Below are 26,520 nucleotides of genomic sequence, written 5' to 3'. Positions count from 1 at the left end.
ACAAAGTCTTCCATGGCATTCACAGGCATTATCATGTATTCTGTGGTTCCAAGCAAATAAGGCAGATCAGTTCTGTTTTCTTTTAATTGGATGGTACCCTGGAGAAGTTTATACAGCGGCCCTAGAGAAACGACAAAATGAAAGAGTATACTTGTTAGATCCGATATTAAAAAAAACAGAACCTTTTAATTTATATCATACATTTTGGTTAACATGTATTTTTATCCCTTACATCAAAGTATTACAGAGTACACTTGAAAATCATGGGTTTGAACAAATACAGAACATAAACTGACCATATTCCACATGCATATATTCCACTGACCATATTCCAAAAGTATATATTCCACTGACCATATTCCAAATATAAATATTCCGCTGACCATATTCCACATGCATATCCCTATTTACTCTCACCTACACTGCATTTTGATTTTGCTACCAAATCGACTTGCAATAGTGCAATATCTCTGAGGTTTGTTATCATTATGAGATTGAGGTTTTCCACATAGTATTTTTCACTAAAATGTTGTGTCACTGTTGGACATGCTATTAAAACAGAGATGTCTGATTGCATAAAATGTACAAGAAACAGATGTGGTGCCCTTCTTTGTGTGCCAATTGCACAAAGACTGGTAAGAAATCACAAAACGCCCGATATCAGAGCTATCATTTAAGCACCCGTTTCCTGGAATTCCTTATATCATTAAAGGTTGTTTATCAAATGCTCAGCTATTACTAACCTGAAACAGTTTGCCTCTTTGACAATTTAAGAGAATTATTGTTCAGTTAGTCATATCAAGATAATGATGAATATAATTATTTGTTCAGGTTCCAGGAAATCTGCAGATGCATAAGGAATGCTACTTGCTTCACTTTAGCTTTGCTGCTAATTACATAGCATGTTTGAGTCAAGTCTGAATTACTATCAGATCTTTGTTGCTACAATAAAAAAAAATTTGCACATTTTGTGTTTCAGATGTTGCGGTCTTTTGCCCAGAACAATTCACTTCAATTATATTCCGGTACAGTGTACATTTTTAGGCGAAAGTCAGAGATTTGCCTGATTTTGCCTCGACAACTTCCTACTTGCAAGAAAAAGGACAAAAGGTGATTGGGATAATTTACTAAAAATTGCAAAAACAAAGGCACCAACTTACAATTGAAACCAATGACAATGTCTACATTGATAAATCTGGTGTAGTCATTTTGCATGTTTTGCACTGTAGCTCACACAGCACATATAGGGCCAGATACACAAACATTCATTAAATCAGGCAAATAACCATGGGTTAACCAAAATTAGTAGCAGACACGATTTTTCCTGAGTTTTACGCAAAAACAACATCTGCTGTCTTAGACATTGATATAGGCTTAGCGTCACGTTAAATTAGCACTGACTTGCGTTAGCTTCAAATAACATCTTATAATGCCTTTCTTACCTAAAGGTGATGTTACTTCCATCAGACCCTGAGATACGGGTTTTGCCATAGAGAAAATATATTTTACTTGAGTCTCAAGTGACTTATATACCTCCCAAACACAACACGTGGAGAGATACGAGGTGCACAAACATGAGCACACCTGAGATACCTGAAAAATATGCTAATTTTGATAAGCCGTATAAGTATATTCAAATGAGTTAAATTAGCAAATTTCCCAGGTATCTCACGCGTTTCTTTCTGTGCACACGTGTCTCTCCACATGTTGCATAAAGGTGTGTGTTGGGGAGCTATATAAGTTATTTGAGACTCAAGTTAAATGGACTCAATTTCCCTCTCCCCCTCAATCGCCCTTTCCCACAAAACCCATATTTTAGGAACTGGATGTAAGTAACTCCAAGTTAGAATAGGCATTATGTCATGTTATTTTAATGCAAGGCAGTGCTAATTAAACATGACATTAAAGCCTCTGCTAATGAGTTAAACAATGGCCATTGTTTTTGTATATAGTTACCTTTGTGGATAAGCTTTAAACGCTGGCAAAAATAACGTCTGTTTCTAAGTTAGGTAACCTAATGTTATTTGCCTGATTTTATTGGAGTTCTGGTCCATAGTGGACCTGCAATGTTAGGGGGAAAGCCTTTTTTGGATATCATTAGCACTAACGGAAAGAAAAATGCGTGTTAACGTTACTGTTAACTATTATGTGAATTTTGGTTAGCATGGGGGGGTTAAGTAGCCAAATGAAGTTTAGTTTATCTGGGCCATAGTGCGTCTACATTTTTGCCCCTTAGCCCCCACATACTGTACATGTCACACACCCCATGCATTTGACTTTGATTAACCCCTTTAGTGCCCTTTAGACATATAGTGCATGTCATAATAGGTGGTACCCTTGAGGCCCTTATGATAGGTGGTACCCTTGAGGCCCTTATGACGTATGCTGTACATTACATGGTTTGGCTACTTTTCTAGGGGGCATTCGTGATTGACCATGAACTAAATTGAAGGGATGGGGAGACCCTCCTCTTCCAATAACATCACAGGCAGAGATTGTGTAAGTTCTCAGGCAAGTGATCACATGATCGCTAGTGTCAGAGGGTCCGTGCCTTGGAGGTGGCAGGACCCTCCTGCACGGAAGGAGTTATTGACCCCTGATACTTCCTTGGTGCAATAATTAAGAACAATTGATATAAATCAAGGGCAAACAAACACATTGTTAGGAGGCATATGCCTTGTTTCACTTCAAAGTAGCAATTGGTCTTAAAAGCAAGGTTGAGGAGGCTATTGATCTGTCTCCCAACTGCAAAACCTGGGCAAATAAACTGGGTGAATTTGGCAAATAAACTGGATCAGATTTATCAAGGTAGACAATTCATATTTAAACCAAAGGGATTTTTTTCTTCGATAAATCTGAGGCTGCATTATTTCTCCAGGCTTGCAGGTGGGAGACTGATACTTTGACCCTTTTAGTTTGATTTGTTTAAATTCACCATCCTAATGATAAATCAACAAGCATTATCCAAACTACAGAAATCTTCAACAACAATTATGAAGGAAAGCAAATGGGTGGACTTCTTTAACTAATGCCTTACTAAAAAGCCCCCAAATCTTTCACATATAGTTTGCATTTTTATTATTGTCTAGTCTGCATTAGTAGCTCTTAGTAAAGTACTATCACTACAGTATAGCCATCCATTGGGGAAAGTCCAAGATTTTTTTCAGGTACCCATTAAGTTTAATTGTGGCAACATAGGCTCTCCTTAAGAAAACAAAAGACAGAAATGCCCAGTGCTACATCCAAAGTGCCAAAATACATAGTATAATACTTCAGTGCTAATCTTCTCATGAGTAAGGGTTATTTAGTTAAACCCTTTGACCAAAGCATTGTACTGTAAGCCTGCAGCCAACATCACAGCATGACCAATTTGCAGGTCCTAACACTACCTGGTAAAATCCTCATTTACCTCTGCTGGAGGGAGAATGACCACAGTGGGTCTGTCCTACACAGGAACATGAAAACAATGCTAATTGGAAAGTGGGGCGGGGCGAGCTTAAACCCTGTGAGGAGGGGCCACCAACCTCCAAACAACGGGTACCAGTTGAAAATCAAAAAGAATAAACACACAATCCCAGCAAGCTCAGTAGCACTCATTTTTGACACACACACACACACACACACACACACACACACACACACACACACACACACACACACACACACACACACACACACACACACATACACACACACACACACACACACACACACATATATATGCTGTATATATGATGTGGTGGGTTTTGGTGTTCTTGAGCTTGCTGGGAATGTGTGTTTACTAATTTAGATTTTTCAACTGGTATCAGTATCTGCCACCCAGAAGGCATGGCCGTCACCCAAAACACCATCATGAGATGGAAGGAATTGATAGAACACAAGATGCGTGAACCGGGGGCTAGGGCTATCCTCCAGGCATACAACAAAACAAACCCTCATTGGTGAAGCGGCCTCCCACCGACAGTCACCGTTATAATGAGGGAATGGGACAAGTTCAGCATTGAGCGTGGTCTCCTCTACAGAATCATCCCTTACCACAACCACCCTGAAAGGAGACAGTTGGTTCTGCCCAGAAGCCTGCAGTACCGTGTCAAATGGTCCCTACACGATGACCACAGACACCTGGGTGTAGATAAGACCTTCGGACTAGTGATGGATGATTCTTCTGGCCCAAATTGCGGGAGTCAATAGAGCGCCATTGCCTGAAGTGCCTGTGGTGCATCCAGCGGAAGATACTGCCTACACGTGCTACCCCAATGGGCCATCTAAAGCACTCCAGTCCCATGGATCTAGACTGCATGGACTTCTTGTGCATAGAGCCCAATTACAGAGGCATCGGGAACATGCTGGTGGTGACTGTATGCGGTTCACCCAAGCGTTCCCTTCCAAGGATCAGAAGGCGATAACGGTGGCTAAAGTGCTGTGGGAGAAATACTTCATCCATCATGGCTTGCCGAATCAGATGCACTCCGACCAAGGGAGAGACTTCAAGAGCATGCTGATTAAGGAACTCCTCAACTTTCTCAACATCTAGAAGTCTTGAACCACTCCATACCATCCAGAGGGAGATGCTCAGCTAGAGAGGTTCTACCGAACCCTGATCGACATGCTAGGAACGCTAAAGAGCTGCCAGAAAGCCGAATGGAGCAAGCACGTCAAATCGCTAGTGCATGCATACAACTGTACCAGGCTTGAATCCACGGGATTCACACCCTACTTCATGATGTTTGGGCGAGAGGCACAACTGTCTGTGGACATCCGTATGAGGGTATCTACCAATGGGGTACCCAACATGACGCACTACAAATACGTGAAACGGCTCCAGGACAGACTGCACCACGTGTATCAGTTGGCGGAAAAAGCCTCAGCCCAGCTGAATGTGTGCAACAAGCAAGGGTATGACCATAAGGTCCCCTATCGAGAACATTGGCCTGGAGACGCCATTCTCCTAAGGAATATAGGAATCCCTGGCAAACACAAGCTACTGGACTGCTGGCATGATGATCCCTTCGAAGTAGAGTCCCAGATGCCAGGCCTCCCTGTCTACCGCATATGAGACGTGAATGGCAAGGTGAAGATCTGGCACCACAATCACTTGCTGCCCATTCCTCAAGTGGGGGAAAGTGATCCCGAGCCAGAGACAATAGTAACAGCCAGTGAGCCAAAGGAGTCTGAAGAGCACTCAGATCCAGTAGTTGAACCAAATCAGGATCCTGCGGAAGGAACCTCCACTAGTTCAAATGTAGACTGGTGGGCACCTCCCAAAGGAGCAACGGGTAATGGCCCCACGCCTCATGTACCCTCACTAGTGGCCTCATGTACCCTCACCAGTGGCTTTAACAAGCCGTCCACCTGACCACCGAAGCTCTAGCTTCGTTCCTTTAAGAGACCATTCAGAGACTGGTTCACCCCTTTTGAGAGGGTCTGGGCCTCAAGCCCATGAAAGCCTCTCCCATGTGGGAGACACTGAATAAGAGACTCACAGGAGTCAGCAAGAGAGGCGCCCTCCCACTAGAGTGGCATACGATTCATTATGGGCACCCCACTATGAGTCTCAGCAGCTGGCTCGGCGCAAGCTGGTTTCGATCATAGCCATGTTTACTCAGTTGTTTAATCTTGAATTGAGTCTTCATCAGATAAGGTGTATATAATATATGTATTTTTATTATATGACTTCTGTATGTTACGTGTTCCAAGCGGGGTCGTTGGAGTCTCCACCAGGGGGAGGATGTAGCCATGTCCCCTTACCAGCCGGTTCGTTGGGTGAGTAGATGGCTGCAGAGCTGCCCAGGTGCCGCAGAGGCTGCGGGCCCGGTGGCAGTGGGGAGTCCTGAGGTGGAGTGGCGACCGGATCGCTGGAGCTCTGCAGCGCACACAGCTAGCGGGGCCCACAATTTTGATTATCACACATGCACAGTGGATGCTGTGCGCATGCACAATAGAGGAAGTGTGGCGGCCATTAGAGGCAGGCTCCACAAGGGGACTACATGTCCCAGCAGACCCAAGGGCCGCTAACTCGATGCTGCAGGACAGCCAATAGGGCTAGTGGATACATTTGCGCGCTGCAAGGACCACGTGAGTCGGAGTAGGGACAGCAAGGGTTAAGGTAGTGTCTGGGTGCAGGTGGCTCCCATACTAGGCCAGATTACCCCCTTAGGTCCCAGCTAGGACCCTGACCCTGTCAGCTTGTGGTGCTATAGGGAAGGCCCCCAGATGGGGAGACTCCCCATTAGCCCTGATAGTGACAGGCATTGCTTTTGTGACCGGACGGCCACGTGGTGAACTACGGCCTGCGGTCTGGGACCAGACCCAGGCATATAATATCAGAGACTCTATTATAGGGACACACTCCAACAGGAGATCCCTCCAGAGGCGGACATCTGGGACCACGTCACTGACCAGCGGACCCATCAGCCCAGATGGCCTGGTCTGGACTAAGACCAGGAACAGACACCATTTGACGTCACGGAGCCATGCTGACTGGACCTTGCAGGGGGAGAAGATGCCGGGAGATGCCGCTGCTGGTAAGAGAAATACATATATAAATAAAATAAATAAATGTGAAAAAAATTATTGTAAAAAAGTCTCCAGGTTAGCTTTCCATAGAAGATGGCAACCCTGTCTATACAGATCCCACCTTGATTATGGAGTACAGTTTGGGGCACCACTCCATAGAAAAGGCATTATGGACTAGAGAAAGTGCAGTGAAGAGCCACCAAATTAATAAAGGGGATGTATATTCTGATTTATGAGGAGAGGCTAGCTAAATTAGATTTGTTTACATTAGAAAAGAGGCATCTAAGAGGGGATATGATAACTATATACAAATTTATTCGGGGACAAGACAAAAAGCTTTCAAAAGAACTATGACTAATTTTTTACCTTTATGAAATATCATTAGATGATATTTCAATGGGGTTTCAAAATACTGCAAGTACAAATATAGGATAAAGTATCGGTTACCTAAATTTAGCATACTGTAGGTTGAACTTCGTGGATGTATGTCTTCTTTCAACCTTATCTACGTCTATGTAACTTACTGGTGCAATATTCCTAGATTTTGCAAAGGCTTTTTATAGTGTTGATCATGTTATCTTGTTAAACAAGTTCTAGTGCTCTGAAATAGGGAAACACACTTTAAACTGGTCTCACTCCTACCTAACGGGTAGATACCAAAATGTATCTATCTCAGTCTCTAACTCCAACCCCTTGGATGTCACGTGCGGTGTCCCACAAGGCTCTGTGCTGGGGGCCCTACTATTTTAAGTCTTCATAAATTATCTACCTAAAGTTTGTAATGGAGCAGATGACACAGTGTTATATGTACATAGCCCTAGCCTCTCTGACCTTAGACAGGTACTTCAATCTGATTTTTCAAGACTTGAGAACTGGATATCCCAAAACAAACTGTTTTAAACACTGAAAAACTTTAACAATGGCATTTGGGACTAAGGCTAAAATTCTAAAGCTACCAATGACAGAGCTACAGATCAGAACCATTCCCTCCCCTGTCACTAGTTGTAAATATCTGTGCATATGGTTTGACTCCCATCTACCATTTGAGCTGTATATTGATACTATGACATCCAAAACCCATGCAAAACTATGTGTACTTTATAGGAACAAATCCTCCCTAAGCCAGCTGGTCAGAAAGTGGATTGCACAGAAGATGCAAATGCCAATTATAGACTATGGGCACATAGTATATGTGCAGCACCCCAAACTCACCATAGCAAACTAGACACTCTGTACAACTCATGCCGCTTTGTCCTCCAATGTAACTACAACACATATCACTTTGAAATGTTCAAAGATTGGCTATCACTTGAGTCTAGGCGCAGTGTACATTTTTCCTGTTTTGCCTTCAAATACTTTCTGGACAAGCTATCCACCTATCTGAACAAATTCCTCACTCTACCACACGTAGCACTTATCATCAGAGAGCTGACTCCATAAGACTGTTCACGGTCCCAAGGTTCAACAAAGAATTCAGCCACTCCTGAAACTATCTACCCGAGACTCTCACAATTCTTTCAAGACTGTCTTCAGCTGCCCCACATTTTAATCATACGCCCATAACATTTGTTATATTTAACTTTTCATGAAATGTCTTTAAAAATAATATATAAAAATGTTTATTTAATGTAACTGCGTTTTGTTATCATATCTGTGCCTAGGACAGGGGTCTACAAACTTTCAAGGAAGTAGAGCCTTTTTTTTGTTTTTTATTTGACCAAAATATTTTGAGAACCGCAACTCAAGCATGAATATGAATACACCCACACACACAATATATACTGAACACACTAATACTGTATGTTAATGTTCTTATATGCCTATGACAAACGTACTTCAATCACATTTAATCTCGATATTCCTCTTCTATCTTTCTCTTTTTAATTGTCATTTCTCATTTATTGGAGAAAAAATGCTAAATAAATTAAAATATGCTTGGTCCTGTGTATTTATTACTCTCACTCCCCCACCTTCCTCTCTTACACCACCCATCCCACTCTCACTCCCATCCCTCACTCTCTCCCCTCTCCCCCATTCAATCCCTACTTCCCAGACAATTTATCTCTTCTCCACACTCAATTATGACCCACACACAATTATGACCTACACACCCACATAATTATCCCATACAGAATTATCCCCACTCCCACAGAATTATCCCACACAAAATGATACCCTTTCCCTACTCTTACCCCCCACAGAATTATCCCACACAAAATGATGCCCTTTCCCCACTCCCATCCCCCACAGAATTATCCCAAAAAATGTTCCCAACAGAATTATCCCACATAAAATGTAATACAAAATGAAAAGACCATTAAATTAGCAGTTGCTGGTGTTTTTTCTGTTTAATAGTCTTTTCCTGCTGCTACCATGACCATACCCACAATGACCACACCTACCACCATGCCACTTTCCTAACTCCCTCCCCCCTATTTATATAGCCTATTTCTTAGGCCTCATTTATAGTTGCGGCGTTAGTACGCGAGCGTGATCACGTGACGTCACTCGCGCATGCGCAAAACCTGCACTACAGGCTGGAGGCATCGGGAGGTGACAGGGAGGCATACCAGAGGTGTGGCAGTGACGTCACATGAGCGGTTCACCCTCATTGGCTGAACCGCTCACGTGACCTGGCCATGACGCGGCCGTCGTGCGGCAAGATACATTTCAAATGTCTTTTCAAAAATTGCGCGCTTGGACACGCACACTATGTGCGCACTCATTGGACAACATTAATTTGTTTTGGCGGCACGCAGCGTTGTGTGCACGCGCGCCACCACTATAATCCCGGCCTTAGTGAGTTTAGCAAAATTAGCAAATTTTTAAACAACTTATTGATATTAAGTGTAGAAATCCAGGATGGGAAGTCAACGGAGCACAGCAAGCAAGAAAAAATGAAAAAGTGGAGGCTGCGATACCAATAATAAATTAAAACAATTTATTAAATCAGTGCACACATGACATGATGTAGGTAAGCACCACTCTGACGCGTTTCGCGCAAAAGCGCTCTATCAAAGAGTGATAAAGCGCTTTTGCGCGAAACGCGTCAGAGTGGTGCTTACCTGCATCATGTCATGTGTGCACTGATTTAATAAATTGTTTTAAGTTGTTTATATACATCTTCATAGGTCAACAGGACTGTCTTTCTCTACACTGCCCAGTCTCTGAACTATATATCTATCATTGTGACAGAATATATTTTACAAAAGCCATCATTGTCCCATTCCACGCAGATTATATATCAAATTCTTCATATATTGTTACTACTCCACCTGAGATCCAGATGCACTGAGTTTTGGGACTTTGTTCTATGTGTCTATCTAATTGAAATTAAGGAAATGAATCTAAAATGTAATGTCCATTGAGTTTTAGCATTAAGCCCATTTTTAAAAAAGTTTTGTATCAAGGCAAACTTTTTTGCCGAATAGAAAAGTGTGATGTTTGCAAAGTTTGTTTAACGCATCAGAACATGTGGGTTTTTTTATTGGTGGTAGTAGGGAGACTCCAGAGCTGAACCCCATTAATTTAATCTCCGGGAACCCCCTGCTTCCCGAGATACGTATCTCTGTAGGGGTTACTGGTTGCTTTCCAAGTCCTCAAGAATCCCAACAAGTTAGGTTTTAGGTCTAAAATCTCTATACAAGGCTAGTTACCCACATCTTAAGACTTAAAACTTTTGAGAAGACTTTAAATGATGGTCTAAATCAGTGGTTCCCAACTTCAGTTCTCAAGAGCCACAAACAGGTCAGGTATTAAGGATATCCCTGCTTTAGCACAGGGGGTAGGGTTTCCAGGTATCCGGTTTTTAAAATTGGAGGTAATACTGGACACGTATGTGTTTGGTATTTCAATTGTTGTGGGCTGCGGCGGCAATCATGAGGGCGGCGGCAAGCGCAAAGGCGGCGGAGGCAGTCTCAAGCGCGAAAGCAACAAGTGCAAGTGTGGCTGGAAGCGCTGTGCTGAGATTGGAGGGCAGACCGCGGACGGGCACAGTCAGGAGGACTTGTGAGTCGTGTCATGTGCTGTCCATGACTGGAGGAGAGGACGGCCAATCGGAGGACAGCAGGGGTGGAGCCACACCCCGGCGGCCCAGAGACAGATCCGGTGATGTCTGCGTCCTGCCAGTAAATAAGGTAAGGACAAAATTGGGGCGGGGTGGGGGGGTAAGATGATGATGGGTGCCAGCCTGGGGTGATGAAATGATGATCATTAATGGGGGCAAGGATGAGATGAGAAGATGATGATGGGGGGGATAGTATGATGATGATATGGGGGGGGATAAGATGATCATTGGGGCCAGTCTGGGGAGATGTGATGATGATGATGACGATGGGGGGCCAGGATGAGATGATGATGTTGGGGGGGGGAATAAGATGATGATATGGGGATAAGATGGTGATGGGGTCCAGCCTGGAGAGATGAGATGATGATGATGGGGGGCCAGGATGAGATGATGATGATGGGGGGGGACCTCGCATACACTGCCCTCCCTCCGCATCCACTGCACCCCCTCCGCAGCCAACGGGCCTGACCTGACACCATCCCCAAGGTAAGTCTGAATTTTATATGTATTGGGGTGGTGGGTGTATTTTGTATATGTATTGGGGATGTAGGGGTATTTTGTATATGTATTGGGGTGGTGGGTGTATTTTGTATATGTATTGGGGTGGTGGGTGTATTTTGTATATGTATTGGGGTGGTGGGTGTATTTTGTGTATGTATTGGGGAGGGTGGGGGTATTTTGTATATGTACTGGGGAGGTGGGGATATTTTTTATATGTATTAGGGTGGTGGGGGTATTTTTTATATGTATTCAGGGTATGTGGGGCTATTTTTTATATGTATTCACGGGGCATGGGGGTATTTTTTATATGTATTCGGGGGGCGTAGGGGTATTTGTTATATGTATTCGGGGAAAGGGGGGTGGTGTCGCATCTTTTACCATTGTGTCCAGTATTTTTGGACAAGCCACCTGGCAACCCTAACAGGGGGTTCAGTCAAAATTATTGAGCCACTGATTGAGTCACCTGTGCTAAAGCAGGGAGATTCTTAAAACCTGAGTTGTTGGTGGCCCTTGAGGACTGGAGTTGGCCACCCCTGACATACATAAACACTTCTTTCCATCTTAACCAAATTCATCCACAACTATTATTTAATAAAATGTTCTCTGATAGTTAGGCTGCGTCCATAGAAGGACAAGCAGCGCTGAAGTGTGCGGATGCTCCGCGCTGAGCCCCTGCATCCTCAATGAGGATGCCTTGAGAGGGGGCTCACGCGAGCGTCCGCAGGCGTGCGGAGGCTTTGGAGTTTTCAGCCGAGCGTCAAGCTGTTTTTTAGCGCGCTGTCGGCTGAAAACATCCAATCAGCCTTAAGCAGCGTCAACGTCACGGCGCCGTGACGTCGGCGCCATGACATTGATGTCAGTGCGTCGCGGGCGATTGGCCCAGCGACGTCACTGCCCCACCTCCAACCACCGCCCCCCGGCTCCCTTCGCGCACGCTGGCTCGCCTGCAAGTCCGTGGAATCGCGCTGACTTAAGCAGGCAAACCTCAGCGTTAGCGCGCATCCGCTCTCCTCACCCCTCTATGGCCCGGGCCTTAGACATGTATTAAACATTCAAACACATATAGTACATGTTAAATATTTAACAGAGCTATAAACATGCTAAATTAACAATAATGTCTTCAACACTGGATTGATTATACTGTACATCAAAAATAGATTGGCAGTGACTATGAATTACATGTACCTGTACAGTATCAGGGATCAATAGAAACTTTTTTTTGGCTGTGGAATTAATGATTGGGGAGACATTTTTATTATTTTCTAGGCGCTAAGATATGTGTCACACCATGGACAATAATAAAATAATGGAACCGGCACACTCAAAAAGGCAAACAGAGAAAGTATGTAAACCATAAAGTTTTTTTTACTGATAGTAAGCATTTAAAAACACCATACATAGTGAATACAGACATACAGATGACGAAATTGAGCTCAAAAAAACAAACAGGACTCAGAATGAGGGAAAGCCATATGCAAATAATAGTTCGCTCAGCTCACAAAGATGGCAGTACAAGAGGCATAAAAAATGGCAAAAAAAAAAAGGGGGGGGAGTGTGGTACTGGCAACCAGAAAAAAAGTGGGTCACACTAGTGTACGCAAGCCAGCTTTAAAAAAAAAAAAAAAAAAGCAGATGGGGGAGGGAAGAGTCAAAAACAAATGAGAAAGTGGAGTGGGAAGGGTGGGTAAGTAACAAAATTAAATATAGGGGGGGTGGGGGCAACATTTCTGTAATAGTCCCATCTTCAGGCCCGTTCCAAATGGGTCTAGGTCACCACAGTACTTCCCTTTAATGGATTGCCTGTGTGAGAACCCCAAAGAACGTTACCAGATGATCAGTAATGGAGCCAAAATGCAGCAGGTTCAGCAGATGAGGCAATGAAGAAAATATCCTACTCTGGGAAGTGTCAGTCAGAAATGCAGCCTGTGACACATTAAAGGGTCTTTATTCTTTTATTTCTTTTTTTCCTTTTACCTGGCTTGCCTACCCCAGTGTGACCCAATTTTTTCTGGTTACCAGTACCACTCTCCCCTTATATTTTTGCCATTTTTATGCCTGTTGTACAGCCATCTTTGTGAGCTGAGCTAAGTATTCTTTGCATATGGTTTTCCCTCATTCTGTGTCCTCGTTGTTTTTTCTTTATACAGGCAGTCCTCTGTTATCCAACGGAATCCGTTCTGGAAGTAGCGTTGGATAGTGAAACCGTTGTAAAGTGAGTCCCATGTTAATCAGTGGCGGTGAACGCTGGATAACGCATTCCGGCGTCGAATAACGCATTCCGGCTTCGAAAAATGGCCCTAAGGTTTGCATTGTAAAGCGTTGCATATGCCATTCGTTGTAAAGTGAAACGTTGGATAGCGAGGACTAACTGTAATTTACATTGTTTCTCTGTTTGCCTTTTTGAATGTGCGGGTTCCCTTCCTTTATTTGTATTCATATATAGTGAGGGGTTTAGGGGGTCTCTTTGGGTTCCCTCCACCTTGTTTATACCCTGCTTCTCATCTTGGGCGTGCTGACTCTCACCTATTGTATATTTGTATATACCACGCTATGTTTCACCTATTTTGCCCTATGAGAATACAGTAGAAAAAAACTACACAAAGTGTCATTTATAAATCACAATAATCAGTATTAATAAAAAAAAAAATGCAACATGACTTCCACATGTATAAGCATTTGCCCTAATTCTTGTTAGGACATTGTCAGTATTTGATACCAGGAACACTTGGTAATGATAATATATCACTCTCCTTAACTTATTAAAAAATCTTCAATAAGGACCAAAAGCCAACCCCAGACATTCTCATACTACCGAAATTGGTATTCCTTTGTGGTTGCAAAATTACCAAACACTGTAAGAGGTTGTAAATTGTATATAAAGAATTTTTTTCAGACATAGCTCTTGACCATACAGAGAATTTTACAATTGCAGTAATCTCTGCCCAAAGATTCATTACTGTAGGTTCAAATCTAATTTTTGGGAGATAAAGTAACTCAAGGTCTACCAAGAAGTTCATAGACAGATTCAAATCAGGTTTACCCAGCTAAATGACAATGTCACTCATTCTTCCACCCACATGTTAGAAGGTCGAAAGAAGCTTTTGGCGATATGTTTCAAAAATGGTGTAATTTGCACCAGACACAGATCCTCCCAGTCAATTTGGGAGCAGGGACATCAAATCTTACTTCTTACATTTGGCGCAAATCCCTTTGAGACAGAAGCTAATGCCACCTAAACCTGGCAGAGGAAAACTGCACCAGTCCTAGACGAAATCATTGACACATTTCATTATAATATTGCGCTGTCTCTCTTGATATCTCCTGCTACTTCTACACCAAAAATTGCACATGGTGTGAGTGGAGTAAATTGGGGTCAAAAAATAAAACAAAGGATCTTGATAAAATGATGCAGTAAAAAATGATGTGAAATGCTCTAGTTTGCGACACTTGATCCATATCACCCTATATAATTGATTATTTGCTAATAATTCTTGCTGTGCATATTGCAGATGAAAACTAGTTGACTGAAATAATCAAGGGTTTGCCAATAGTCCACATCATTATTGACCAATATAGTCACCAGAATTACCCATTGGACTACAATATGAATGTCTTCAAAGGCAACAGACAGCTAAGGAATTAGCGACTGAGTGGTGATAATACAAGTGATAATGTTATGTACTCAAACTTTTTATGCCATGTTTCCTTAAACTATATCTTCTGTACTAGAAGGGCTGAATGGATATTTGATTCTTGGAAGGAGACTCAATTATTTTATAAAGCTCTCGCAGTATATTATATCCTGCAGTGTTAACAGCACATCAGTGTGTGCTGACATATCTGTTTCAGGTTAAGTGTCCAGGCCCAGGCCATGTCGAAGCATTTGAAGACTGACATCACTGATCCTGTCTTTCTTACCATTGCCAGTAAAAGCAACATTAACTAGAACGAGTGTCATGTTCCCCAGTCTACAGGGCATTAAAATTCTACTGGCATTAACATTATTGGGCTTCTTTACTAGCTCCCTGCACAGGATGAATTTCACTGCTTTAACTGTTATAATATTACGCTCATCTCATAAATATTCCCTGACAAGCTGATGCATACAAACTTCAGTTTAGATTTTCTACTATGGGGAAAGGTTTCACTATACCATATACAGGTACTTTCTGTACATGTACCTTGCTCCATATCATAATGGAGCATTGCATAACATATATCATCATGCTCTTTATTACCAGAGTAAGATACACCTACTGTACAAGGATTGGGGTCCACATTTACTAAGCAGTGCTACAACCAAAGACACCTTCCAGTTCTGCTTAGTAAATATGGTCCATTCCAGTGAAGGGGTTATAAGGGATCTTCCAGCATAGAAGGTGTTTTATGGAGCAGCAATTTCGATTAAAAGTGGCCCTGGATCCCTCTTACAATATAACTTTACGGGGATTATTAATTAAGTTCAACTTTGGTGGGAGTTTCCTTACAATAGGAAACGTGTCAAATGTATGCCCACATTTACTAAGACACTTGCCCGGCCAAAAGTTCCGATTTTTTTTTGTACTAGTATTACCCCATTTGTACAGACAAGGGGAGTTTTTTTTGTTTGGTTAAAAACAATCTTAAAATGTTACTAATGTTTCTATTTGACAATTATTAAATTATCCACTATGTGAAAGAATTTGTGAACCTTTTTAGTCACTTAAAAATGAAGGTACCAATAAAGATGAAAATGCTAACATGTCAAAGAAGCATTAAAAACACTTTTGCCTTACTGATAACTACCCTGTTATCAATTTATCAAAGGCACATGTCAGCTACTTATGCTAGAAGGAATATGTACAGTATGTCCTAATAGATTTACCATGTTATTGTTTTTTGTTGTATTTGTTATACAGTGTATATATATATATATATATATATATATATATATATATATATATATATATATATATATATATATTATATATAAAAAATATATATATATATATACATATATACATATACATCTATATTTATACACACAGTATATATATATATATATATATATATATATATATATATATATATATATATATATATATATATATATATACTGAAACTCCCGGCGACTCCCTTTGCAGGGTGCTGCCATACTGTTCAGAAGCGCGCATGGGCAGAGGACTCCCTAAGTCCGGTGGCCATGTTGGGGTTGGCGCCGTGCAAGACACCGCGCATGCGCAGAGCGTCGGAAGGCACTGGCGGCTGAGAGAGTTTGTGCATGTGCAGCAGGACCCCCGGAGCGGCAGCCATTAGAGGGGACAGGCCCACAGGGGACTACAACCCCTATGATGCCTAGGGGCATTTTACCACATGGCCTAGAGCAGCCAATAGGGCACTGAGATTCCCCTGCTTGCAGATAGGTACATTTCACGGGCTGAGACCATGCCAGTCAGAGCTGGGACAAGAACAAGGTAGGAGGTATGTGCAGGTGTCTGTGACATCTGCACTAGGCCAGAAAACCCCTGTTAGGCCCCAGCTAGGCCCCAACTCCCCTGAGTGTGTGGTTGCTGCAGGGACCGGCCAATAGGATAGGGACATGGACCTGTAGTATCAGAGAGAGTGAGGGACACAGCCAGGATGCGTTGGCGATTCGGTGATCTGGGACTAGATCACCCTCTGAGACTGGAGACATCCTAAAGGTGGATAAGTCCACGCGGGAGCCACCCACTGTAGAGGCGGAGGCGTCGCGGAGCACCATTCTGAATCTGTGGATCCCAATGACAGCATCTGCATGCCCGGGTGTGGTATCACTCGACAGGTACCTCACCGCAACACGTGCACCAACATACACCTCAGTTTTAGATGGCAGTGCTGTCTCACACACTTGGGTGGGTGTGGGACTCTGAGGACAAGGTGTGGGGGGGGACGGTGTGGGGATACAGCCCTGCAAGGCCTAGTGTTACAGTTGTGGCACTATTGTGTGTTGATTATGATCGCTATTATGCATATAGTAAACTTGTTCAAATTACACAATTGTGTATTATTTAATGTATGTGTCCTGTAACGGGGTCATTCTACACTATAGGATCCCGTACAGGTGGAGGCGCTACCGACCATCATTCCAGGATACACCCAGGCTCCCAGCAGCAGAGGCTCCGGCCTCCTGTGAGCCATCAGGTATTGCACCCTACACACACCGTAGCTACACATCTCCCAGGGGGTGGGGGAAAGTGCGCTACATATATATATATATACATATATATATATATATATATATATATATATATATATATAATTTTTTGTAAAAAAAAACATTTGACATTTTAGTAGAGATTTAACATTGCTATCATTGTAATGCAAGTTGGATATAGCTCACTCAGGGGGACTGCCCCTTTAAGGAACCACTTTCACAGAAATCCGCTGGAGATACTAAATTATTACATTTTAACAGGAGAAGAGGGAACATTTCTATACTTTTTATTATGGAATATTAAAAAAAATGGATAAATATACTGATAAAAAAAAGAGCAGGTCTTGTTCTGCCACATGCTGCATGTAACAGCCCTCTAGATGCCACTGTGATCCAGCTGTCGGCTTCATCAACCAAAGCCTTCACAGTGAAATCTGATAGATGGATCCTTTACAGTCATAATGAATTCACAGCTAATGACATTGACCATTGGGTCCTCTAAAGAATGTCCATGCCAAGCTCCAGTCCTTCCCATAATCCCTTCAGTGCCAGAAAGGAATGCAACTCATTGTAAGGCAGAGGACTGCAGCTCTCTCTGGTAATGAAGTGGTTAGCCTATGTCCTTACATGCTGCTTGGATACAAATATGTCAAGAGCTGCATGTATTTTTCACAAATAATTGAAATATCCCAGGTATACATTTCTGCATGTGCAGTAAACTAAATAACAACACTTGCCAGTAGGTCCTGCTTTTCAATGTATCTACTGAAACAAATATATAATTGTCCTGCTACTGAATATGTTGGCACTTTATAAATAAACAATAAGAAGAAGAATTTCTCAGTGGCTGCTAGTCAATCAAATGCCCTTCTGAGAACGCAGCTGTAATTGTGACAAAATTGATGCATTTTATGGGTCAGGGTGCCAGGCAATGATTAAAGGAAAATCACATGAAAAATAATACATTTTTTTAACAAAAGTGTATTGGAGCTGCTTATTGCTGATTGATTGTTGCAACAAATAATTGGATAATATAAAGCTAGGGCAAACTGACTGAAATAATTACAAATTGTAGGCTAATATTTTATAGTCTGACATCCAACATTTACATTGTATAGTTAAGTATCCCACTGTTCTGTTTGGGGTTAGTACTTCATTATAAACATGCTGGCCGACATGAGAGTGATTGTCATGTAGATTTAACAATAAAATAATGGAGAGAGCACTTTTTTCATGGAGCAATAACAAAAAAATATACTGTACTATATTTTAGCTACATTAATTATGAGGTGAGCAAGCATTATTACAAATAACTATATACTGAAAACTAAACAAAAACTAACAATAATGTCCTTTTTTTTATTGCAGTTTCCATCTGTACTATTGCTTTTCTTTTAATCTCCCTAATTATCATCTGTTGATATGATCCTGGTGAATTTTCCTTGCCATATTTACTGGTAGGAAGGATGTGGTTGTAAAAAACTAACATTGACAATTATTTACTATAAAATGTCGCTACTGATTTACCACCCAACGAAGAAACAATGTTTCACAACCCACTCAAATGTTTAATCAGACAGCTAAGGGTTGTTACCATTGAAGCCGCAACCCTATACAATTTGTTAAGCTTACCTGAACCAATGATCTAGTGGTACTCCAGGAACACGACCACCTTAACCTAACTTCTGGAAGCTCCCTGATATAGCATGCATTTCATCTTCAGGACTAACATTGGCCATATAATGATACTCACACAGTCTTTAAATAAATATACATCAAACTTCTTCATTATACAATATGTTTATTATTAACTGATTCTGCAAAAGTATTGTTGCTGGCAGCCATATTGATGTGTTGAAGATGCCGTGGATAAAATGATTACATTTTGCTAAATAGGGAGACACCTGTGAGTACATTTATAAACCGGTAAAAGCAGCATTCCTCTCTGGTTGCAGTTTTTGTGCATTTCATTTATTTAACTTTAAACTATTTTATTTTTTAAATCTAATGCTTAGTTTAGGACATATTAAGGGTTTGGGAGGTTAAAAAGTAGTTCTCCCTCGAGACCAAGGGTAGTCTAAAAGTTACCATGGCCAGCTGGGAGTTTTGCGGGGCTCGGTGCAGTGGGGTTATGGAGGGGCCTCTTACCTTCTCCAGAGCGGCCTCTCCTCCTGCTCTGTTGCATTGTAATGGTGACGTGTCATCACATGATTGCAGGAGGAGATGCCGGCTCCAGAGAGGTGGTAAAAAGCACTTACAGAGGCCCGGCGCTCACCCCCAGAATGTTGTGGGGAAGAGCGAGGGACCTCTGTAAGAGCGGGCTAAAGATTTGTTTTTTAATACAAGAAAACATTTTTTTTAAAGAGCAAGACAAGTTTAGGAGACAAGATACTGTACTAACATTATATTAGTTTAAATCAAATTATTCTATCTGCCCCATCACATATAGGGCCCCCAACTCTTCACACACCCTCCCCGATCCCTACCTGGCCTGGCCTTCCCTGGTGGTGGCAGAAGGAGCAGAGCCAGGTGGTCCTAACACGGAAGTTATGCCCCACTGGACGTCGGGCCCAACTTCCGCAATTACCGTCTGGGTGGGCTTCCTTCATCGTGGCGTAAATTCTCGCAACACAGATAGAGCCTTGATGAGAAGGAGGCGGGGGGGGGGGAAGAGTGAGAAGGCGGGAGGGGGAGTGAGAGAGAGAAAAGAGGGGGGAGAGTGAAAGAGAAGCTGGGAGGGGAAGGAATGGGGGGTGTGGGAGGGAAGGGAGGGGGAGTGGCTTAAAAGAAAAGAATTGGGGGAGAGTGACAAAGGTCAGGGAGAGTGAAACAAATGAAGGAGCAGAATGAGAGAGAAGGGGGAGAAAAGTGAGAGAGAAAGGAAGGGGCATTGAGAGACAAGGGAGGGGGGGAGGAGTGAGAGAAGGGGGGTGGGAAGGAATGAAAGAGAATGGGAGGAAGAGTGGGAGAGAAGGCGGAGAGAGGAGGGAAGAGTCAAATACATTGAGGTGGGATTAAAAGTGTTGGTGGGGGGAGAGTGAGAGAAAGGGGGGAGAGTCAGAGGGATAGAGGGATTGAGAAAAGAGGGGGGTAGAATGAGAGAAGATGGAGAGAGAAGGGAGGGAGGATAGTGAGAGAAAGGAAGGGGAAGAGTGAGATAGAAGGGGGGAGAGTGAGAGATGAGATGAAGAAAGAGAGAAGATGGAGGATTAAAAGGGAAGAGGGAAGTGAGATAGAAGGAGGGAAAAGTGAAAGAAATGGGGTGGAAGGGAGTGAGAGAGAAGGGGGAGAACGGGAAAAGGGAGACGAGTGGGAGAAAAGGGGGAAGAGTGAGAGAGAAGAGGGCAGAGTGAAATAGATGGAAGGTGAATTAAAAGAGAAGAAGTGGAGGGAGAGTAAGAAAGAAGGGGGGAAAAGTGAGAGAACGAGGTGTGAGACAAGGGAGGGGTTAGAATGAGATAGAGGGGAAAGATTGAGGAGGGAGGAGAATGAGAATAATAGGGGGAAGAGTGAGAGAGAAGGGGGGGTGAGTGAGAGAAGGGTACGAAAAGTTAGAGAGAAGGAAGAAGTGAGAGAAGGGAGGGAGGAAGATATTGAAAAATGATATTGAGAGGGAGATAAAGGGGGGAGGGGAGTGAGAAAAAGGAGGAAGAGAGAGAAGGGAGGGGAAGAGTGAGAGAGAAAATGAAGGAAGGTGAGAGAGTGAAAGGGGGAAGTGAGAGAAAGGAGAGTGGAGAGTGAAATGGAGGGCAGTGATTGAGAAAAAGGGAGGGGGAATGCGAGGGTGGTAAGTGAGTGAAGGGAGTAAGAAAGAGAAAGGAGGCATGTACAGTATGAGATGCTGGAGAGGAAGCGAGCATGTGGGGCATAAGCTGAAAAGGAAGGGAATATGTAGCCTGCAAAGCGCACCAAAGCTCGTGAAGTGGCCGATCAGACAAACTAATTGCCCATCCCCGGTTAAAATCAGATACAGTAGGCTTCTAGAGGGGATTGCTACTTTAAAACAGGAGCCTGACCATGGATTTGGAATTTAAACCATATCACTAATTTGAAACTCTTCTTTTATCCAAAACATATGTGGAGAGATAGATAAAACTAGAGATAAGCGAGTTTAGAATTTTGTAAGTTGACATGCTGGAACCTTGGCAATCTAAGGCAAATGTAACCAACAGCATTACGCTACATTTTGCATGGGTTGTCGGTTTCCAAAAATCCAAATTCACTCATCTTTCATTGAAACACTGGCAGGCAATTTATGAAGTGATAGAACAGTGTTATCACATGAAAATGAAAGTAATATGATTGAAGTTTTGCTTGCATGTATGAAACACAATTTACAAATAGTATTCCTGCAATATTTCATATATTCCAGTTTTTAAAGAGGTACACAATCTAATTTATGCAGACTTTTAAATTGTGACCAGCACAGTAGTTAAAATGAAGGCATAATACTGTAAATCAGGCTGTAAATCAGGGGTGCGCAAACTGGGGGGCGCAAGATTTTCTGGGGGGAGAGGGACACTGCACTTACAGAGGCCCCGCACTCTTCCTCAAAACATTTAAATAAAATGCCGGGGGAGAGCGCAAGGTCTCTGTAACTGCCTCTTACCTGCTCTCCAGCGGCTTCTGGCGACGCGTCACCATGACAACACAACGTCAAACAATGCCGCCGATGCAGGAGAGAATATAGGGGGGAGGGGTGGCCTGACCAATGGGTGGGGGGGCAGGCAGGGGGGTGCAAAGAAAAAAGTTTGCGTACCCCTGCTGTAAATGATGGCAAGTCAATAAGCTTGTTGAGTTAACAGGGATTTTAGTAAATATCCCTCTGTAAGCTCTGAGTTATAATAGCCAAGTAACCATAAAAGGACATTGTCAAATATTAATTTTGTGAGACTGCCTACACATTTTTAAAAATCTTAAAATTGATAAGGCAATTACTTGATCTTACAATACTTAATGCATGGGGTACTATTTAGACAGCCGGTAAACTTCCGGGTGTATTACTTATTTGTTTTTATTGCATGTACATTATGGTTATATCACATAACAAGTATTTCTACAAATTGAACTAAATGCAACAAGTCAATATTTTTACGCACTATAGTCACCTCTGACATTTGTAGAGGTTTTTAGTGACGTATTGTAGTAAAACTTGTGTACTGTATCAGTAATAACAAATAAGGGGAGATATGTGTCAAGTGCCATAAATATGCATTTCATGGGGGATATGTATCAAGATGATGTGTAAAGTGTTGCTAAAAGCAATTTTGTCATACAAGAGAGGCACAGAAGAGTAAACAAATTCATGCATCTTAGTGCGTCAATATATAAAACTGACTGATGTTTGGTGAAGAAAGTGCATCAACTTTTTAATCGACGACAAAAATTACACTTGGCCACAGGTATTAGTACCTCTTGCGCTTGGTTCATATAGTATAGGAGTGGCCAACTCCAGTCCTCAAGGTTCACCAACAGGTCAGGTTTTTAGGATATCCCTTCTTCAGCACAACTGGCTCAATCAGTCATAACAACTGAGCCACTGATTGAGTCACCTGTGCTAAAGAAGGGATATCCCTAATACTTGGCCTGTTGGTTGCCCTTTAGGGCTGGAGTTGGCCACCCTGCTGTAGTAGATGCAAAGAGAAAAGATTATTGCAACAGTGGTAATGTCAACTTTGATGTACCCTACTATAATATTGTGTTGCAATTGCTCAAATGCTAAATTGACACAAGAAAGTCACTTTGTTTAGTCAGTTTATATCAAGGTGTGAAGGTGTTTACATCATCCCTGCTCTACTACTTACTGGAGATGGGAGAAATCCGCCCAAATCAGTTTCCCGGATTTTTGCTGGTGTTGCCCCCAAAATCCATTTTGCTGTGTAAAATCCGCAAATTGGATACAACACGTGGCAGTTTCAATCATCAGTATTCATCAAAATCCGCCATTGGATACAACCCGTGGACAGATTTGTAGAAACCTTTAATAAGACTAACCTTAAAACTCACCTCTTAAATGAAGAGCTTCAATAGCCTGTACTCATGGCTACTGTCCCACACCCACAGTCGCTCCGACCAACGACTGCCACCTACTGCACTTATTCCCTCACCTGCTGTCTCTGTAAATTTATCATCACATCACTTAGATTGTAAGCTCTTCGGGGCAGGGATTTCCTTTGCTATTGTCTGATCTTATTTGTTGTACTTATTGTACTATAATTCCCTGTAGTGTATTGTCTCTCTTGTAAAGTGCCAAGTACCGCTGTGGGCACTATATAAGTAAAGATATACATACATGCATAATCCTCATACATATAGTATACCCTGCAGAGTTGTGATGCTTACTCTTGGTTTATTTAGGAAAGACTTTCCAAGTTATGGTCATTGTGCTTTACTGTTGTTGATGAGCAGTAATGTAGTACTGTTTAATGGACATGCAAATAGGTGTGACACTCAACACATATCACTGAAAGTATAAAACACAGGGTGCAAAACACAGATGAAAATAATTTACTGTAACTGAGCTCAATTACATTTTCTTAAAAAGCTTATACATGTAAGGGGTGTGGGGGGGGGGGTGCCATTTCACTAAGTGCTGATGTAGCAATTTGCAGACAGCAAGGCTAAGGTTAAAAAAAAAAGTGGTTGCTCATGCAGCAGAGGCAAGGAAGACGAGGAGGCCCACGTGTATCCTCGCACCTGACCCGTCTGGAGGAGCTGGTCAGCTCCATTATCGCACAATCCCAGGTAGTTGGACTACCTGGCCTTGTGAACTCCTCAAATCACGACAGACCTGGTAAGTGACACTACATTTAAAGTACACTATATATGCATTAAGTGCCATTTACTGCAAGTCAGTTAAGATAAATAAATCAAGAAGTTTTTTATCAAGACAAAAGTGGTGCAATTCTGGGTCAAAAAAATATCTGAACCAGATATATATGAAAGGAAGAATCCAATTGAAATAAATCTTATTTTTGAGAAATCCAGAGAATATTTTCTGCCTTAATACATAGATCCTTAAGCATGAAAACATACAATAAACTGATACTTTAACATGGTTATTATAAATTACCAGGCAAGCAACATGAAGTTTGAAAGGAAAAACAGCTGCAGTTGTTTTCTACTTTTAGTTATGGTTTGTTCTATAGTTGTTTTTATTATTGGTAGGCAGAATCCATGGAAAGCAAAGGCTCTTTTCGCCATCTTTCTCTTTTTTTGAATGCACTTCCAGATAAATGCCAGTCATTTGGCCAGGGCTAAATCGCAGAAGGAGCAGCAAGCACAGATGGTACTAATGCATAAATGTAATCTAGCAAAAGGATGCCAGCGCCAACCTAGAAAATGTTCCAAATAACTGCAGCGCACTTACAGGCACATGGCAATTGGCAAGCTTAAAGCTGAGATTTGTGAGAGCTTAACCATTCCCAAGTCAACAATGGAGATTCTAAAACAAATGAGCATATTTTATTTATTTAGTTTCACCTTTCACGTGTCACACTGTTATTACATTCAAGCATAGGTGTGCAATGCGCAGAAACGAAGCATTGAAGGGTCTGTTCACTGAAATGCGATAGCCCTTGTTTATTATAACTGCATTCAAGTCAATGGCTGTTAATGTTCGGTATTTCCTATTTACTAAAGTCTCCCGGCTGCAAAACATGGGCAAAACCGGGGCAAAACATAGCACCATTTATCAATGGAAGAAATACCAATAAAAGCAATCAGAGTTTTTCCTTTGATACTGTAAGTCTGGTGCAAATCTTTTATTAGTTTTGCAACCATGAGATCTCAGTAAATTTCTAGATTGAACCAATTTCTTTAAAACTAAGGCCAGGATTCACCAAGCTTCGATAAAGGGTATTGCAGTGCAATCTTGTCTTAACTGCCAGTGACTCCTTATCAGAGCTTCGTGAACATGCCCCAAGAGTGGTACTGACCAAGTCAGGGAGTAGGTCCACAGCGCTCCGGCCATTTTGATCTAATAACGTAACGTTCCCGAAATAGGGAATGGACATTATTTTTCTTCTTATTAACGGGTATCCTCAAGCTAAAGATACATATGCAAGACACAAAACAACCATCGTAAGGTTACCTGGATGAACAGGGATTATCGTAGCACTCACACGCATTAAAAAAATATACTGCACTACGCATTGGGAAAGAGTGTTATTAGCGCACAAAAGTTAGTGATGCATTACATATTAGCGTGCCCCTAACACCGCGCCCATGAGCATGTAACAAATTCAAACAAGTACAGTCCTACTACAGACCTCAACCATTTTCGATTGCTACACAGTAGAGATGGCTGCTCAAGCTTCTACTGTCACTGCTGGGGCTGCGCCTGATGCTGGGACTGCGCCTGATGCTGGGACTGCGCCTGATGCTGGGACTGCGCCTGATGCTGGGACTGCGCCTGATGCTGGGGCTGCGCCTGATGCTGGGACAGGCACAATAAGAAGTCAAAAGTTTAATGATGAGGCGCTGGAGATTTTAATAGAAGGTGTGGTGGCAAATAACTACAAATGAACGGGGACTGTGAACCAGAAGACCTGCACTGCTGAAAAGCAGCGCATTTGGGGGCGTATGCTGGAACGTATTACTGCTCTGTGCAATACTGTTCGCACCATCGACATGCTTAAAAAGCGATTTGCGGACAGTAAGGCTAAGGTTAAAAAAAAAGTGGTTGCTCATGCAGCAGAGGCAAGGAAGAATGGAGGAGGCCCACGTGTACCCTCGCACCTGACCCGTCTGGAGGAGCTGGTCAGCTCCATTATCGCACGATCCCAGGTAGTGGGACTACCTGGCCTTGTGAACTCCTCAAATCACGACAGACCTGGTAAGTGACACTACAGTACATTTAAAATACACTAGATATCAGTCTCATGTATACATGTCACTTTAGACACAACCTAGACTATCAGAACAAACATTACGGTCTTATTTGCAGTGCACTCACACATACAGTTGAGGAGTACTTAGCTAAATAATGTATGTGACATGCTTACATGTGTACCCTCATAAGATTACAAAACACTTTAGGCCATTCCTTCCACATTGCAGTAAGGGATCAATCCTTGGCCTATTTAAGGACCATATAACTGATCACAATAACACTAGTTTAATCAACACTTAAAGGCCCTTATTCTGTAAGGTTTGATAAGCGCAGATGAAGTGCTATCGCATGAAAAGCCCCATTGACTTTAATGGGATTTTTGATGCGATAGCACATCATCTACGCTTATCATACCTTACAGAATAAGGGTGT

General features: G+C 42.3%; 1 protein-coding gene across 1 annotated transcript in view; it reads right to left on the bottom strand.

Annotated features, from left to right (window-relative positions):
- Positions 1–26,520, bottom strand: part of ANTXR2 (ANTXR cell adhesion molecule 2) — a 205,886-nt gene that overhangs the window by 2,163 nt on the left and 177,203 nt on the right. The window contains exon 17 of the mRNA XM_075606579.1: positions 1–121. This exon is cut by the window's left edge and continues 2,163 nt beyond it. Within this exon, the coding sequence (XP_075462694.1) occupies positions 83–121 (39 nt within the window). The 3' untranslated portion in view covers positions 1–82. The remainder of the gene's footprint in view (positions 122–26,520) is intronic.

This window comes from Ascaphus truei, chromosome 1 (assembly GCF_040206685.1).
Source record: "Ascaphus truei isolate aAscTru1 chromosome 1, aAscTru1.hap1, whole genome shotgun sequence".
In the NCBI taxonomy this organism is placed as follows: domain Eukaryota; kingdom Metazoa; phylum Chordata; class Amphibia; order Anura; family Ascaphidae; genus Ascaphus; species Ascaphus truei.
The sequence above is the reverse complement of the archived record's forward strand: the minus strand, read 5'-3'. Positions and strand labels throughout refer to the sequence as shown.